This window comes from Salvelinus alpinus, chromosome 14 (assembly GCF_045679555.1).
Source record: "Salvelinus alpinus chromosome 14, SLU_Salpinus.1, whole genome shotgun sequence".
Lineage (NCBI taxonomy): Eukaryota > Metazoa > Chordata > Actinopteri > Salmoniformes > Salmonidae > Salvelinus > Salvelinus alpinus.
Window position 1 is genome coordinate 36,040,648 of NC_092099.1, and position 15,090 is coordinate 36,055,737.

General features: G+C 40.2%; 1 protein-coding gene across 8 annotated transcripts in view; it reads right to left on the reverse strand.

The window, feature by feature from the left end:
- Positions 1–15,090, reverse strand: part of LOC139538872 (nck-associated protein 1-like) — a 69,558-nt gene that overhangs the window by 52,952 nt on the left and 1,516 nt on the right. For 3 of the 8 annotated variants that reach the window (XM_071341384.1, XM_071341382.1, XM_071341381.1), the window contains exons 2-8: positions 8,397–8,414; positions 7,209–7,319; positions 4,628–4,720; positions 4,489–4,545; positions 4,168–4,310; positions 3,875–3,965; positions 3,496–3,633 (exon numbers count right to left, since the gene is read on the reverse strand). In XM_071341384.1, coding sequence (XP_071197485.1) covers positions 3,496–3,633; positions 3,875–3,965; positions 4,168–4,310; positions 4,489–4,545; positions 4,628–4,720; positions 7,209–7,319; positions 8,397–8,414 — 651 coding nt within the window. The remainder of the gene's footprint in view (positions 1–3,495; positions 3,634–3,874; positions 3,966–4,167; positions 4,311–4,488; positions 4,546–4,627; positions 4,721–7,208; positions 7,320–8,396; positions 8,415–15,090) is intronic. The other 5 variants (XM_071341388.1, XM_071341386.1, XM_071341387.1 and 2 more) reach the window with 3 other exon arrangements.

Here is a 15,090-nt window from a genome sequence, read left to right on the forward strand (position 1 = left end):
TCAAGTTTTTCCCCCCTTATTTTTACTCTTTTCTACATTGTAGAAAAACAGTGAAGACATTTAAATTTTTAAAAAAAAAAACACATATGGAATCATGTAATAACCTAAACAAAAAGTGTGAAACAAAATCAAAATATATTTTATATTTGAGATTCTTCAAAGTAGCCACCCTTTGCCTCGATGATAGCTTTGCACACCTTTGGCATTTTCTCAACCAGCTTCATGAGGAATGCTTTTCCAACAGTCTTGAAGGAGTTTCCACATATGTTCAGCACTTGTTGGCTGCTTTTCCTTCACTCTGCAGTCCAACTCATCCCAAACCATCTCAATTGGGTTGAGGTCGGGTGATTGTGGAGGCCAGGTCATCTGATGGAGCACTGCATCACTCTCCTTCTTGGTCAAATAGCCCTTACACAGCCTGGAGGTGTGTTAGGTCATTGTCCTGTTGACAAAAAAATTATAGTCCCACTAAGCTCAAACCAGATGGGAAGGCATATCGCTGCAGAATGCTGTGGTAGCCATGCTGGTTAAGTGTGCCTTGAATTCTAAATAAATCACAGACAGTGTCACCAGCAAAGCACCCCCACACCTCCTCCTCCATGCTTCACGGTGGGAACCACACATGCAGAGATCATCTGTTCACCTACTCTGCATCTCACAAAGACACGGCGTTTGGTACCAAAAACCTCAACATTTGGACTCATCAGATGTCCATTGCTCGTGTTTCTTGGCCCAAGCAAGTCTCTTCTTGTTGGTGTTCTTTAGCTGTGGTTTCTTTGCAGCAATTTGACCACGAAGGCCTGATTCACGCAGTCTCCTCTGAACAGTTGATGTTGAGATGTGTCTGTTACTTGAACTCTGTGAAGCATTTATTTGGGCTGCAATTTCTGAGGCTGGTAACTCTAATGAACTTATCCTCTGCAGCAGAGGTAACTCTGGGTCTTCCTTTCCTGTGGTGGGTCCTCATGAGAGCCAGTTTCATCATAGCGCTTGATGGTTTTTGCCACTGAACTTGAAGAAACTTTCAAAGTTCTTGAAATGTTCCATATTGACTGACCTTCATGTCCTAAAGTAATGATGGACTGTTGTTTCCCTTTGCTTATTTGAGCTTATCTTCTGTATACCACCCCTACCTTGCCACAACACAAGTGATTGGCTCAAACGCATTAAGAAGGAAAGAAATTCCACCCATAACTTTTAACAAGGCACACCTGTTAATTGAAATGCATTACAGGTGACTACTTCATGAAGCTGGTTGAGAGAATGCCAAGAATGTGCAAAGCTTTCATCAAGGCAAAGGGTGGCTACTTTTAAGAATCTCAAATCTAAAATATATTTTGATTTGTTTAACACTTTTTTGGTTACTACATGATTCCATATGTGTTATTTCATAGTTTTGATGTCTTCACCATTACAATGTAGAAAATAGTAAAATAAAGAAAAATCCTTGAAAGAGTAGGTGTGTCCAAACTTTTGACTGGTACTGTAGCTGTTACACAAGTACTCACCCCCTTTGTTCTGACAAGCCTAAATTAGTTCAGAAGTAAAATGTGACTTAACAAATCACACAAATAAGTTATTTGTACTCACACTGTGTGAAATAATACAGGTTCACATGATTTTTGAATGACTACCCCTTCTTCTGGACCGTACATCTGTAAGGTCCCTCAGTTAAATATTGAATTTCAACTACAAAGACCAGGGAGTTTCAAAAGCCTCAAAGAAGGGCAGTGATTGGTAGATGGGTAACAATAACAAATCAGACATTGAATATCTCTTTAAGAATGGTCAAGTTAATAATTATGTGGATGATGTATTAAAGTACCCAGACACATCAAAGATACAGTCATCCTTCTGAACTGTGCTGCAGGACAGGAAGGAAACTGCTCAGGGATGTAACCATGAGGACATTGGTGATTTTAAAACAGCTACAGTGTTCAAAGGCTGTGATGGGAGAACACTGAGAATGGTTTAACAACATTGTAGTGATTCCACAATAATGACCTAAATGACAGTGAAAAGAAGAATACAAATATACAGAATAAAAATATTCCAAAACATGCATCTTGTATGCAACAAGGCACTAAAGTAATACTGCCCGAAAAGATCCTAGAGGAAAACCTGCTTCAGCCGGCTTTACACCAGACACTGGGAGAGGAATTCACCTTTTAGCAGGACAATCTACATCACAAAGCCAAATCTACACTGGAGTTGCTTACCAAGAAGACAGTGAATGTTCCTGAGGCCAAATTACAGTTTTGACTTAAATCTGCTTGAAAATCTATGGCAAGACTTGAACATTATTGTATAGCTATGATCCTTGACAGACCTTGAAGAATTTTGAAAATAATACTGGGCAAATATTGCACAATACTTGTGTGCAAAGTTCTTATGAGACTTTCCCAAGAAGACTCATAGCTGTAATCGCTGCCAAAGGTGATTCGAACATGTATTGACTCAGTGGGGTGAATACTTATCTAATTAAGATATTAGTGTTTTATTTTTCATTAAGCTAAAATAAAAAATGTTTGGGCTGGGTTGAGCACGGTAACTCACTGTGTCTGACTGGGCCGGGTTGAGCACGGTAACTCACTGTGTCTGACTGGGCCGGGTTGAGCACGGTAACTCACTGTGTCTGACTGGGCCGGGTTGAGCACGGTAACTCACTGTGTCTGACTGGGCTGGGTTGAGCACGGTAACTCACTGTGTCTGACTGGGCTGGGTTGAGCACGGTAACTCACTGTGTCTGACTGGGCTGGGTTGCGCACGGTAACTCACTGTGTCGGACTGGGCTGGGTTGCGCACGGTAACTCACTATGTCTGACTGGGCTGGGTTGAGCATGGTAACTCACTGTGTCTGACTGGGCTGGGTTGAGCACGGTAACTCACTGTGTCTGACTGGGCCGGGTTGAGCACGGTAACTCACTGTGTCTGACTGGGCTGGGTTGAGCACGGTAACTCACTGTGTCTGACTGGGCTGGGTTGAGCACGGTAACTCACTGTGTCTGACTGGGCTGGGTTGAGCACGGTAACTCACTTAGTCTGACTGGGCCGGGTTGAGCACGGTAACTCACTGTGTCTGACTGGGCTGGGTTGCGCACGGTAACTCACTGTGTCTGACTGGGCTGGGTTGAGCACGGTAACTCACTGTGTCTGACTGGGCTGGGTTGAGCACGGTAACTCACTGTGTCTGACTGGGCTGGGTGCTGGGTTGAGCACGTTAACTCACTGTGTCTGACTGGGCTGGGTTGAGCACGTTAACTCACTGTGTCTGACTGGGCCGGGTTGAGCACGGTAACTCACTTAGTCTGACTGGGCCGGGTTGAGCACGGTAACTCACTGTGTCTGACTGGGCTGGGTTGCGCACGGTAACTCACTGTGTCTGACTGGGCTGGGTTGAGCACGGTAACTCACTGTGTCTGACTGGGCTGGGTTGAGCACGGTAACTCACTGTGTCTGACTGGGCTGGGTGCTGGGTTGAGCACGTTAACTCACTGTGTCTGACTGGGCTGGGTTGAGCATGGTGCTAGGAGCACTGATGAGACTGAGTAGCTGGGCGTTCCTCCACTGGTCAGCAGACAGGTTTCTCCTGGGGTACACCATCTGGAGGGAGAGCAGGGCGTCTGACAACGACTACAGGGGAGGGAGGGAGAGATTGTTTTAGGACAGTTTATATTAACTTTCATGAACAAGCATTAATCAACTATTAACACATATGTATTTTATTATTAGTAAACATTTAAAAACAATATAAGCATTTATAAACATGGCTTAAGCATACAAGTTATAATACAGTATAACCAAAAGATGTGTTATCATTGTCAGTGCTCAGGACAAGAACATAACATGTTGAGATATAGGTGACAATATTCACCTTCCCATGTGGAACAAACTCCTCCATCATCTTTTTCAGCGGGTTCTCGTAGTCAACGATCATCTGTCCCAGCCTAGGGTACTCTCGATCACTAGATGGGGAACAAACATACAACAATGTTGTTGATATTTCTAGTTCTAAGGGATTTCTAAGTCCGAATCAACAATACAAAGAGTGTTTTAGTCATGCATTACATTTTCCATATAATACTATGCAATTTTAATATAATGCCACTGGAACTGTACGTATAAAAGCTTTAAGCTTAACTTTTTTGAATATTAATATTGTTTTACCTTGATCCATGTGTCATTTCATGGGCATAGTTGTAGAGGCCAATGATAGCTTTCCTCTCTTCAATCCGAGACAGTAGCATCATTAGGTTAGTGTAGGTCACTACTAAGTCAAGGTAGTTTTTGGTCAGGTCAAAGTTTACAGTCTGTAGAAAGATATGGGAACAAAATTAGGAACAACATCAAGACCAATCTACTTCGCCCCTTAGAGTCAGCGTACTTATCTAATCCAAGTAAAAACATAACATCTTTGAGATATAATCTTGGAGGAATAATCAAAAGCATCCTGTAATTACATGTATTGTATAAATAAATGTGTCTTACAATATCAAAGAATACTTGGCAAGCATCGATAGTGTTCAGCAGCTCACAGACATGGTCCTGGAAGCAGAGAAAGAAAACAGTATTTATAAAACCTGTTCTCTATTTTCACTACATTGAATGATGCTTAAGTTGCACATACCTTAAACTCCATCACATCTACGAATGTGAAGTAATACAACGCTAGATTCTTAAGGATTTCAGACTTCTCTTTTTGTAGTTGTGCAAGCTGTTGCTGTAGAAGAAAAATACATGATTGTAACAAAAAGGTGCTCTAGGGTTAAACATAGGACACACAAAGGTTCAATGTATGGATGCTATGGAACAATGAGCACAGTCAAATAGGCTGACGGAATCTGGTATAAGAGTTCAAACATTGTATAGAGGTCGACCGATTAATCGGAATGGCCGATTAATTAGGGCCGATTTCAAGTTTTCATAACAATCGGAAATCGGTATTTTTGGGCGCCGATTTGCCGATAATTTTTTTTTATTTTTTATATACCTTTATTTAACTAGGCAAGTCAGTTAAGAACACATTCTTATTTTCAATGACAGCCTAGGAACGGTGGGTTAACTGCCTTGTTCAGGGGCAGAACGACAGATTTTCACCTTGTCAACTCGGGGGATCCAATCTTGCAACCTTACAGTTAACTAGTCCAACGCAATAACGACCTGCCTCTCTCTCGTTGCACTCCACAAGGAGACGTTACGCGAATGCAGTAAGCCAAGGTAAGTTGCTAGCTAGCATTAAACTTATCTTATAAAAAACAAATCAATCATAATCACTAAACATTCATTCAAACAGCACTTTCGTGCGTTTTGCCAGCAGCTCTTCGTTGTGTGTCAAGCATTGCGCTGTTTATGACTTCAAGCCTATCAACTCCCGAGATGAGGCTGGTGTACCCGAAGTGAAATGGCTAGCTAGTTAGCGCGCGCTAATAGCGTTTCAAACGTCACTCGCTCTGAGCCTTCTAGTAGTTGTTCCCCTTGCTCTGCATGGGTAACGCTGCTTCGATGGTGGTTGTTGTTGTTGTGTTGCTGGTTCGAGCCCAGGGAGGAGCGAGGAGAGGGACGGAAGCTATACTGTTACACTTGCAATACTAAAGTGCCTATAAGAACATCCAATAGTCAAAGGTTAATGAAATACAAATGCTATAGAGGGAAATAGTCCTATAATTCCTATAATAACTACAACCTAAAACTTCTTACCTGGGAATATTGAAGACTCATGTTAAAAGGAACCACCAGCTTTCATATGTTCTCATGTTCTGAGCAAGGAACTGAAGCGTTAGCTTTCTTACATAGCACATATTGCACTTTCTTCTCCAACACTTTGTTTTTGCATTATTTAAACCAAATTGAACAGGTTTCATTATTTACTTGAGGCTAAATTGATTTTATTGATGTATTATATTAAGTTAAAATAAGTGTTCATTCAGTATTGTTGTAATTGTCATTATTACAAATAAATGTAAAAAATATCGGCCGACTAATCGGTATCGGCTTTTTTGGTCCTCCAATAATCGGTATCGGCGTTGAAAAATCATAATCGGTCGACCTCTAGTTTGGTAGTTCATGTTTGGTAGAACAGTGAGAGGTCTCAATTTGTTACAATAACTAGATATCCTGAGAAATACTACCAAGGACATCACACAATGGGTCAGGGTGACATTTTGACAACGCTAAACTGTAGAGCTCTAACCAAAAACCCCTTTCCAAAATACTCATGTCGCCTTCGATAACATGACTGCATTTTTAGCACTGTCACAATGGGGGCTTTATTTAACCAATGATAGCCTCTCACAAGCCAAAAATGAAGTCATGTTTTCTGGATTGTTATCTTTGTTGTGCGTCCCAAATGGCACCCTATTCCCTATGTAGTGTGCTTCTTTTGACCAAGGTTCATAGGGCTCTAGGTAAAAGTAGTGCACTATAATGAGAATTGGGTGCTATTTGGGACACACACTTGGTCTCTTGCCCATAAATGTTACTTATTCTAACTATTAACAGTTACCTAACAGTATTGAAAAACTTGAGTGTGAAAGATAATACAAATATGAATAATTAGCAACAAATTAAATGAAAATCTGCTACATAGAGAATACGACATGCAAAACATAGAAAAAAAGGAACTCTGAGGAGCTTCAACTTACCAAAAGAATATTCCAGAAAAAAGCCAAGAAGTTAAGCATGCAAAACAAAAACACAGACCAAGTAAAACATGAACCACTGCAGCAAAAAGTACAACATAGCAAACCACATGACAGCTACACCATAGAAGCAGTTAAACATTTCAAATTAAATAGAAAGCCGGCCAATGGTGATAGATAAGTATCGGGTGTAAAAACAATTGAAAAGACAAACATGGTGAGAATGAATTAGTTGTACTGAAAAAGGCTAGCTATAAAAAGATTGTCATACAGAACATAACATTTATGGAAATGTACATGTGGTTGATACATCTATAGTGAAGAGATAGGATGATGGATCTCAGATGGAATTTCATTTACATTAACAATTCCTATTTTATCTCAAAAGAGTAAAATACTATTAATAAAATATGACTAATTACAACAATTATTGCAATTAATAAATGCACATTATTGCACAGACCTTGTAATGCAATATGTAAAGGACTGCATATAGATACCAAGCAGCATTCAAATGAGCTGAAATAACATGGAATAGATCTGGAAAATAAATGCAATAGACAGACTTACATTGTTGTTGCGTGTTTCAACCGCTGGGAATTTTCTGACAATGAACTTGACAGCAGACTCCAGGTTCTTGTCTATTAGATAGGATGGTTTGGCTTTGGGGTCACCACATGCCTATAATGAAGAGGGTCAAAAACACAGACAAATGCTAAAGAAGCATCAACAATAATACTAACAACAAAACATTGGCAGAAAACTGATAGGATGATGAGGTAGTATTTTGGTCACGTTTTGAGTGAGTGAGTGTATGAGAGAGTGAGAGAGCAAGAGACGGACACAGAGAGAGAGACTGAGATAGAGTATGAATACATTTCCACTGACAGAGTGCTGTATGGGAGGTTGGAGAGCAGTTAGTGAGAAAGCAGTGCATGGGTATACTCCTACTGGGAGAGAAGATAGTTTAACTGTGTGTTACAATATAGATGTTAGAAGCAACAAAAAGTTAGCAGATGTATGTTTGAGGTAGGGTGGTGTATGGTATATGACACTGGGCATGCACAGCTACCTGACAAAACAGGAATAGTTATGTTTTAGTATTCAGTCAGTCTATAACACATAAGAGTGAGGTTCGCAATACAATAAAACTAAAACAGCAGAGTGACAAACATATAGAGAAAGAGTATGTTCAAATTCTCATATCATCAAAACTGGATTCAAGATTAGTGATACGATGTGATGGATCCATGCAGGGAACACTTTCATTTTGCAGAGGAGAGCAGGGTAGTGTTGAATTGCATAATGAAGTGTCAGTGAATTCAACCAGGCCCTATCTTTTCCCATTGCCTGATCTTCAATCCCTAAAAAAATACAAACTTTTTGTTTTTGTGGTGCAAATGTCCGGGAACTGTGAATTTGATGCTCACAAACCAAAAGATGACCATGGTTAAAGCTTTAATGTATTATGATCTAGTTGTTGGACTATAGGTGCTCACCTTTTTTTAATAACAAGCTAGAGATAACTAACAGTTGCAAAGTCTATCTTGTAAGAAATAAACGGGAAAATATTATATCTATTTTAACCTAATAAAATTATTCCAGCGATTCAATTGCACTTTGGGATGGGCCTGTTTGTTGAATTGTGAACGGTGTGAGTACTGAGTAGTATACAAGTAATTCTTGGACATGATGCTGGTAAGGATAGCAGGGAGGGGTAGAACGAGGGGGAGTGATTTAGGGAAGAGCTGAGCAAACCTTCCAAACTTGTCCTTGCTGAGGGAAGCATTGACAGAAAGAGAGAAAACCACACAGGTAAACACAGGTAAAGTCAGGTTTAAAACATAGAACCATGCATCGCTACATTAAAAAGGCTTCGGGTTTTACTTCCGGGATATTTGTTGAGGGATAGTTTGGCTTTACACTGTGCACAATAATGAATGTGTTGCCTGTCAAAGCATTGTTCAATCACTATCTCACACCATGCTGGGGACACTCCTCCTAGAGTAGCAACACCGTAGAGTATTAAGGCTTTAAGTTTAAGAGAGGACATAACGTATTGTTTGATTAGTACAAGTAGGAACAGAAACATGCAAGTAAAACCAAGGAAAATGCTAAGCCAGTGCATCTACCAATGAACCAAAAAAGAATATGGCCTGAAACATTTCATGCACAGACCCCGTAAAGTATTAAGGCAACATATTGATCATTTCACTCAGCTCATATAGGCAGTTAGGCACTTCATTGTTCATTTCCAAGATAAATTCACAACATAAAAAAAGAACAGAACATGTCTAACAGTACAATGACATACAGTAATTAGCTTTGTTGTAAATATTTTGTTTAAAAATTTGCAAAATCAAAAGGAGTAAAATAAAATATGTTTCTCTGCTTCATCCAACACAACCTTGGCCTGAGACCGGTTAAGTTAAGATAACTTGGTCTAATTTAGTGAGCAGCACTTCTTCTCTAGTGCTATTACTAATAGCTCTAACAGAGCTTCCCAAGTGCTAGCAGTGCTTCCCCCATGCTAACAATGCTTCCCCCATGCTAACAGTGCTTCCCCCTTCCCCAGTGTCAACTGCTCCTCCCCAGTGATAACAGTGCTTCCCCAGTGATAACAGTGCTTCCCCAGTGATAACAGTGCTTCCCCAGTGATAACAGTGCTTCCCCAGTGCTAACAGTGCTTCCCCAGTGCTAACAGTGCTTCCCAAGTGCTAACATGGTCATAGCAGAGTGAATAATAGATTGAGGTAGAGATTATGTACTCATAGGAGACCCTCCCCCTCTGACCTCATAGATGCGGTAAAGACATCAATGGAACTTGACCCAAACAATGGAAATTCCATGGAAATACGTGGGGGAAATATCCCAAGTCTTCTCATTGCCCACCCAGTAAAATTAGCCTGCATTTAGGCTATTGTTTATTTCACACTATGTTGAGGTAATAATCTGAGTATAAATGCTTGTATGGATGTCAACCCCAACACATGTTCATGTCATCGTCACCAATCAACTGCATTGCAGTTAAAAACAACTTTGACGAGCACCACTGATGTCTGTATGCCAGCTATGCTACCAGCTAATACAAAAAGGAGTTATCATTTATCAGTCACTTCTTCTATACCTGAAAAGAAACAACTTCTACATGTTATGCAGCAAAAACAGCCAAATATATCCAAATCAGACTTTAGTAACCACATTGTGGGGCTGTTACAATACATCAATCATGACGGATTAGACAAATATCCACTTTGTTAGATCAGATTTCTTCTATCCTCTTCAGTCTGCGTTCCATTGACCTCTTTTACTGAGTTCCATTGACCACTTTTACTGCATCTATAGGAGACCTCTTCCCACCCTCTATCAGGACCCTCCGTCTATCAGGACCCTCCGGCTATCAGGACCCTCCGTCTATCAGGACTCTCCGTCTATCAGGACTCTCCGTCTATCAGGACCCTCCGTCTATCAGGACCCTCCGTCTATCAGGACTCTCCGTCTATCAGGACTCTCTGTCTATCAGGACTTGGACTGAAACACACAATACCAAGGAGCTGACTGAATTCCTATTGCACTCACTACATCAATGTACCGATAAAGTCTTGATCTGGTTATTGACATATGGATGGATGATTTGTGTTTTTTCTGCAGTACTGCTATGCAATGTTCAACCCAGTGACCAGAATCTCTGTTGAATGTTGTGAGTCTTTCAGCAGGACAACAACCCAAAACACACATAAAAAGCACCCTGGAATGTTTCAAGAACAGATGCTGGACTGTTCTGGAGTGGTCTGAATCTGAATCACATCCAAAACCTATGGCGAGATCTGAAAACAGCAGTTGGTGGGAGGCACCCCTCAAACATTGAAGAATTAGAGCCGTTTGCTGCTGAAGAGTGGGCCAAATGGTCAGTAGAAAGGTGCAGCTAGCTCATTGATGGCTACTAGAAGCATTTGTTGGCAGGTATCTTGACCAATTTTTTATTAAAATTGTAAACTTAAGTTTACAAAAATAAAATTGGTTCTGCAATGTTGAAAATCCAATAAGGTGTTGTCATGACGTTGACCTGGGGGTAGGTTTATGACAGTCATAAATAACTCTCCCCCCTTTTTCCTCTCTCTACCCTACTGATGTGACATTTGAACATCCTTTGGTTAACATAGAGATTCTGGGAACATCAGAAGGTGGGTGAAAATTAACTATATTCTGGTAATCCGACCAATTGAACATATGCGGTGGTACTTGATGAATATGATGTCAGTTCGGTTGTCATCTGAGACATTCTCATCAATGATAGGATGACAAACTCTACAGTGGAAAGTCTGCACATTGTAGTTATCGGCGTCACATGGAATTGTTGTTCAATTTAAATGTTTGAATATAAAATTATTGGTTAAGAGATTAAATGTAATTTTAGCTTCCAAATGAGAGATTTGGGTTTTCATAAGGTTAGGGCTCTGCTCAATCAGTGGCCCGCCCCTGTGAAGAGACATGGGTTATAAAACTATGAAGACACACCCTTCTCCCTCCACTATATAAAGCCTTGACGAAAATGTAACCTCCTGTTCCAAGTACGTGAGGTCTGCGTTAAAAGGACTAACATGTCAACTACAGAAGTAAGCCAACCTCAGCGTGAGCTTTGGTTGCGAATGGTATGAACTTTGAACTCTTATTCACTACAGAAGTGATACCTCCTAGCCGTTGAGTTAGCAACAGCAGCTGCAAACGTGGGCTAGGAAAGAACAGACAGAGTATACCGTCTACCACACAACGACGTTACTACAACATATCCAATTTACCACCAGAGACATTCTTCAAAGGACAAAGGACTCGGTTGGCAACACGGCCTTCCATCTACCACCAACCTACCGAAGCGCAGCTCAGAGTAAATATTTATTGCATTTTCCTTTACCAAATGGGCGGTAATTTAGAATGCATAAGATACTGTATTTACGATAAAGACATCGCTTATCCCTTTGTTCCTCAGTCTTCCCGCTCTTTCACTTAAACCCAGCCCCTTTTCTTTGTGTAACCAGCTATCATATCTGTTCCGCCCACTAGGGACGTTTTCCTTTATGATGTAATTTGTAATCAAGGTATGATTCATTCTGTGTATATGTAATTCTGTGTGATTAGTTAGGTATTTAGTAAATAAATAATTAAACCCAATTTTGTATTGCTGATTCAACTTGTTAGCCAGGGTTCGTGAAGATAACCAATAATTTACAACTTTCAGATGAGACTGAATTAAGGTGACGATTAATATTGACTGCTATTGATGTAAAATATTACTAGGTCTTTAAGAGTTTATTCGGAAGATAACAGCTCTATAAATAATATTTTGTGGTGCCCCGACTTTCTAGTTAATTACATTTACATGATTAGCTCAATCAGGTAATATTAATTACGGAGAAAGGATTTTATAGAATAGCATGTCATATCACTTAATACGGCATATCCAAAGACACAACAGTGTGAAGAACAAAAGTTATTTTCAATTTAAATTCATTGAAATAGGACATTTAAGAAAAGTGCAAGGGTGCCAATATATTTGGCCGCAACTGTATGTTCGACTCGAGGACAATTTGAGCTAACCCTAACTCTTTTCCTTAACCTACTTCACCTAGCCTGCCACAGGTAATTATCCTAACCTGCTGCAAAAAGTCCCTTCTGCTAGTGAAAACCAGCAGGCTTGCCCCTGAGAGCAACAGGAGTTTCCACTATGCGATACACGTTCATTTATGACATCATAAGAAGCTCTCTCCTCTCCACAAACATGGTTATTTTTATCAATTTGAAAACCTATATTTGAAAGGGTAAATGTTTCAGCAAGTAGTCTATTTTTCTGAACACATAAATTGCTACATTGCAATATAAGGGGGGCATACATGCTTATGACAAATCTTACACTTTTCAAACAACTATTGCACTGTGACACTGATACACTACATAAGCATTATTGTGAGGTGACAGAAATATCATCAGAAATATTTTATCATGAAAAGCTAGGCGGTTGTGTAAGTCAGGGGTTCTCAAACTCTTTGGGCCCAGGGACCACTTATGCGATAGCAAATTTATCAGGGACCACTTCAATCAGAACACAACTTGAGTTAGATAAAAAATAGCATACAAAGAGTTTTACTAATTTCCTAAAATTCTACACATTTTGTCATGGGTCAGAGAGATTGTGTTGTTGTTGCAGCTTCAAAGCTAATATCCTGCAATTCTACACATTTTACCATAAGGAAAGGAGAAAACAGTGCAGTTTTACATCTTCAATTACAGCGCATTTATGTAAAAAAAAAATTATAATAATTGGGTGGGAATACAAGAAGTATTGAGTTGAAAAATGTATAATTGGTGGAGTCCTGTGGATACCAATATCCAGCTGAGCCTCCCAGTCCCATGTTGCCCAGGGTTAAGAACATGAATTGTAATTTAAATATATTGTACTACACCCTCTAAACTTATTCCCGGATCCATTGGCAAAAATGTGTTTAATCTGTTATTGTTAGTAATATTCATAAAAAAATGCAAAGTCAAAAATGTAAAAAATATATATTAAAAAAATATATTGAGATCTGGCCGCGGACCCCCTGCAGTAACTCTGCGGACCCCACTTTGAGAACCCCTGGTGTAAGTTACATCAATATAATGAGAAATACTGCTGGTCCAGACAGTGGTGTCCCACTTGCAGCCAGCTGTCATATCAGGGGTCCCATTGTTTTGCTGTCAACAATTCTAATGCTAAGCTATAAACTGTTCTTGGTACATAATCCCATATTGTTGGCCACTGAATCTTCAGATTCACATGTTACTCGCTGAGTGGGTATCAACAAAATATATCTCTATTTTGGATGAACGCTCCAATTAATTGTGTTTGATAAAGCTGCTAGTCTAAGCAGTTTGATTTACTGAGGTAGTCCTAGTAGACTTGTGCAGTAGGCTACAGTAATGGGCTTTACTAGGGTAGACCTGTGGTAGTAGTAGGAGTGTGCAGTAGGCCAATGATATAGGCCTGTGGTAGGCCTGTATGCCTTAGGCCTGTGCAGAAGCCTCCAGTTGTTTGATTTACTAAGGTAGGCCTGTGTGCCTTAGTAAATCAAACAGCTGTAGGCTTCTGCACATGCCTAAGGCACACAGGCCTACCTTAGTAAATCAAACAACTGGAGGCTTCTGCACAGGCCTAAGGCATACAGGCCTACCTTAGTAAATCAAACAGCTGTAGGCTTCTGCACATGCCTAAGGTAGGCCTGTATGCCTTAGGCCTGTGCAGAAGCCTCCAGTTGTTTGATTTACTAAGGTAGGCCTGTGTGCCTTAGGCATGTGCAGAAGCCTACAGCTGTTTGATTTACTGAGGTAGTCCTGTGCCGCAGCTTCCAATCACAGCACGCTACAATCACAGCTGAAACAAAAAAGCCATTTGAAATTCTTCATAAGTGCTATCAATGCCTACCAGTTGCCAAGCAACAGATCTGCTAGTTCAATGCACAAGCATTGCACAGTTTCAATAAAGTACATTTTCCCAATAACAAGAAATGTTAGGCCTATATAATAACAAGAAATGTTAGGCCTATATAATAACAAGAAATGTTATTGGAAGCATGAAAATGGAGGTTTATAAATGGAACTGTATGAGTAAAAGGCCTAATATTACTCATAGATTGTCTGCAAAACTGCTGCTCTTTAATTATATGTTACTTTTATTTGTTACTTCTTTGGAGGTATTTTCTTAAAATTGCATTGTTGGTTAAGGGCTTGTAAGTAAGCATTTCACTGTAAGGTCTACACAAGTTGTATTCGGCGCATGTGACAAATAAAATTTCATTTAATTTGAAATCGGCAGAGAACTCAGCTCTTGCGTGTTGTGACAATCCTGTACCTTATAGTCATTTTGATAGTCATCCTGTGTTCTGAGGAAAGTTTTTTTTCCTTCTGAATCCTGTATCTAACTTGGGCTGCATAATGTTTTTATGCTAATGTATCTGTATCACCATCTAACTTAAATTGAGAGTTTAGAGAAAGAGAGAGACACAGATGATTCTGTGGTGCCTATTAAGGGCTAAGCCTTCTAGCCCGGGTAGGCCGTCAGCACAAGGGTTGATTGGCTGGCAGACAGACATGCAGGCAAGGCAAAGAGGCATTATTCTCCACCAGCCTCCTTTCAGCTACACGCTGGACTGCCTCCAGCTATCTTCTATCTGCTGCCATGTTCCCAAAGTGGTCCAAGCATCTCCGATACCCAGTCTGTCCCCCAAATGGCACCCTATTCCCTACACAGTGCACCTCTTTTGACCAGAGCATAGGAATAGGTTGCGATTTGAAACAGTCACGGTACTCTCTTCTCATTAAAGGACTGACTGTATCAAGGCCATTAATATGGACAGATACACTAAGAATGCTCTTTTCTGTTACACTGAATGAAAGTCTTGTATGGAATCTGCATTTTATG